This window comes from Mus pahari, chromosome 22 (genome assembly GCF_900095145.1).
Source record: "Mus pahari chromosome 22, PAHARI_EIJ_v1.1, whole genome shotgun sequence".
Lineage (NCBI taxonomy): Eukaryota > Metazoa > Chordata > Mammalia > Rodentia > Muridae > Mus > Mus pahari.
The window spans coordinates 29565786-29568215 of NC_034611.1; the positions used below are offsets into that span (position 1 = coordinate 29565786).

Here is a 2430-nt window from a genome sequence, read left to right on the forward strand (position 1 = left end):
ACACACACACACACAACACAGAGTGACAGATTTTACATATTCACTGCTTAATTTTGGTAATTTTAATTTTTAGATGGAAAAAAGTAAAACCTTTATTTTAATTTTTAATTAAATTCCAAATTAATGCCTTTGTTATCCCAAAGAAACTCCTTTGTTTATCATTTGCAATACACCATGAGAGTATCATATAAAAATTCTTCAACTGTGTGCTCCTCTCTGGTTTTAACCTTTGTTTTCAGCTTACTCAGGGACACAGCTCACTAGGAATCTACAGATTAAGCCATGGGAACTCGGTGAGCACAGGACCATGTGCTTTAGATCCTACAGGATGGCTCTCTCCTGTCTGAGCAGAGTAAAGACTTACAGGTGAGTCTGTCTATTATTCTAGTAGAGATTTACATATTATGTGTAATGGCAGTTTACTTTTGATTGTGTTTAATAACCTTGGTCAGGATGTTAAAGCTCATGTGGTCTAATTTAAGTCGCTTTTACTTGTTTAAATAATTATTTTGTAATAATTTTTAGGTTTGGAAAGCTTCAAGGTCACCAAAAAGTTAGAAGGGAACTATAGTACATTAGCCATGAATGGTATTTACTTACATTCAGAGACAATTGTTATTTTTAATGAAAATTAAATGCATTTCTTTCAGGTTCACCAGCCTCCTTCTACCCTGGAGAGTACCTTTCCCCCTTAATAACACTTATTGCTTAGTGTTCTATTGCTGTGAACAGACACCATGACCATGGCAACTCTTATAAAGGACAACAGTTAACTGGGGCTGGCTGACAGGTTCAGAGGTTTAGTTCATTGTCACCATGGTGGAAAGCATGGCAGCATGCAGGCAACATGGTACTGGAGAAGGAGCTAAGAGGTCTACTTCTGGATGGGCAGGCAGCAGGAACTGAACTGTCTTGAGCTACTGAGTCCTCAAAGCCTACCCCCGGTAATATACTTCCTCCAACAGGCCACACCTCCAAACCGTGCTATCCAGGATGGACCAAATATTCAAACACAAAAGTCTATGGGGGCCATTTCTATTCAAACCACAACTCCCTACCCCATTTCTATCACTAAAGGAAAGATAAAAGGCTGTATTGAAGACGTGGAGATGATTTCATTTCTTCATAATTCCCTTGTGATAAAACCAAACACAAACATGCTAAGATGGTTATAATGCTAAGTCTATATAATGCTAGGTAGTAAGATTAAGTCAGCAAATTGCGTGTGACTAGACTTTACAAGTTAGTTTCTAATCTTATGAAAGATACTTTTCAGTACTGGTTGACATTGACTTTACTTCCTCCATGTACACCCGTATGGACCACCCTTGTGTCTTAGAAATGAGCACCTTTGAGATTGGGTGTGGGTAAAAGTATTCTTAGTCAAAATAGCAGCTACTTACCTCTTGTTATCTTTTCTAAGTTCATCCTGTTTACTGAAGTTTTGCCTTAACCATTGCCAAGGATTTCTATTTGGAATTCTACTGATATTCCTTAAAAAAAAAAATAGAGAAAAGTGATACTTGAATTTAATTTTTTTAAATTATAGTTATTTGTTTGCTTGTTTGGTGTGTGTGTGTATGTGTGTGTATGTGTGTGTGTGTGTGTGTGTAGGGAGGTGAGTCACGGATGCCATGACACCCTTGTGGAGGTCAGAGAACAACTTTGAGGCATCTGTTGTCTCCTTCAGCCTCACGGGTCCCAGGGATCAGAAGCAGGTTGTCCGAAGTACCTTTACACAGAGAACGTCCTACAGGCACGTGGTACATGAATTTAAATAAAAGAAGAAGAATAACTGCAGAATGTGCTCTCTAACTGTACCCAAGAGAAATAGCAAACATTTGAGTGGCATTAGTTTTTATGACTTAACACTCTAATTATCTTTTGCCAAACATAACTTTGGAGTTTTTCTGCACTGCACTAACATGTGCTTCAGTGTTGTGCCTAGTTTTGGTTTGCTTCCCCTTCTCATGAGATTAAAAAACTGAAAACAAATTATATATTTTTCTCATCCTTTTTCTTCAAATTATCTATTTGACAGTTATCTCCTAAGAAACGGTGTTCTAGGAACTGCACTAGTCACTGGGAATAAAATGATATGCAAGATCAGTCCATGCCTTCCCTTTATTGTAGGTGTGCTAGTGAGTAATAGACATGTCAGATGACCATACAACCCAGGAATAAGTACAGAGTGATGTAAGAGTTAAAGTAGGAGAGTGTGACCCGCATTTGAGCACCAAGGAAGAGTTCTGTGATAACATTTTATTTAAGATAAGATTTGACAGATGAGAGACTTAGGTGCTTAGTAGAGGAAAGAAAGGGATGTAGGGAAAATGGTCTTTAAGAAGAAACAATAAGGCAGGCGGATTTCTGAGTTCAAGGCCAGACTGGTCTACAGAGTGAGTTCCAGGACAGCCAGGGCTTCACAGA

At 38.3% G+C, this 2430-nt stretch overlaps 1 protein-coding gene across 3 annotated transcripts in view; it reads left to right on the forward strand.

Annotated features, from left to right (window-relative positions):
- Nucleotides 1–2430, forward strand: part of Coq3 (coenzyme Q3, methyltransferase) — a 26622-nt gene that overhangs the window by 9817 nt on the left and 14375 nt on the right. For all 3 annotated transcript variants that reach the window (XM_021222364.1, XM_029533330.1, XM_029533329.1), the window contains exon 2: nt 240–366. In XM_021222364.1, coding sequence (XP_021078023.1) covers nt 240–366 — 127 coding nt within the window. The remainder of the gene's footprint in view (nt 1–239; nt 367–2430) is intronic.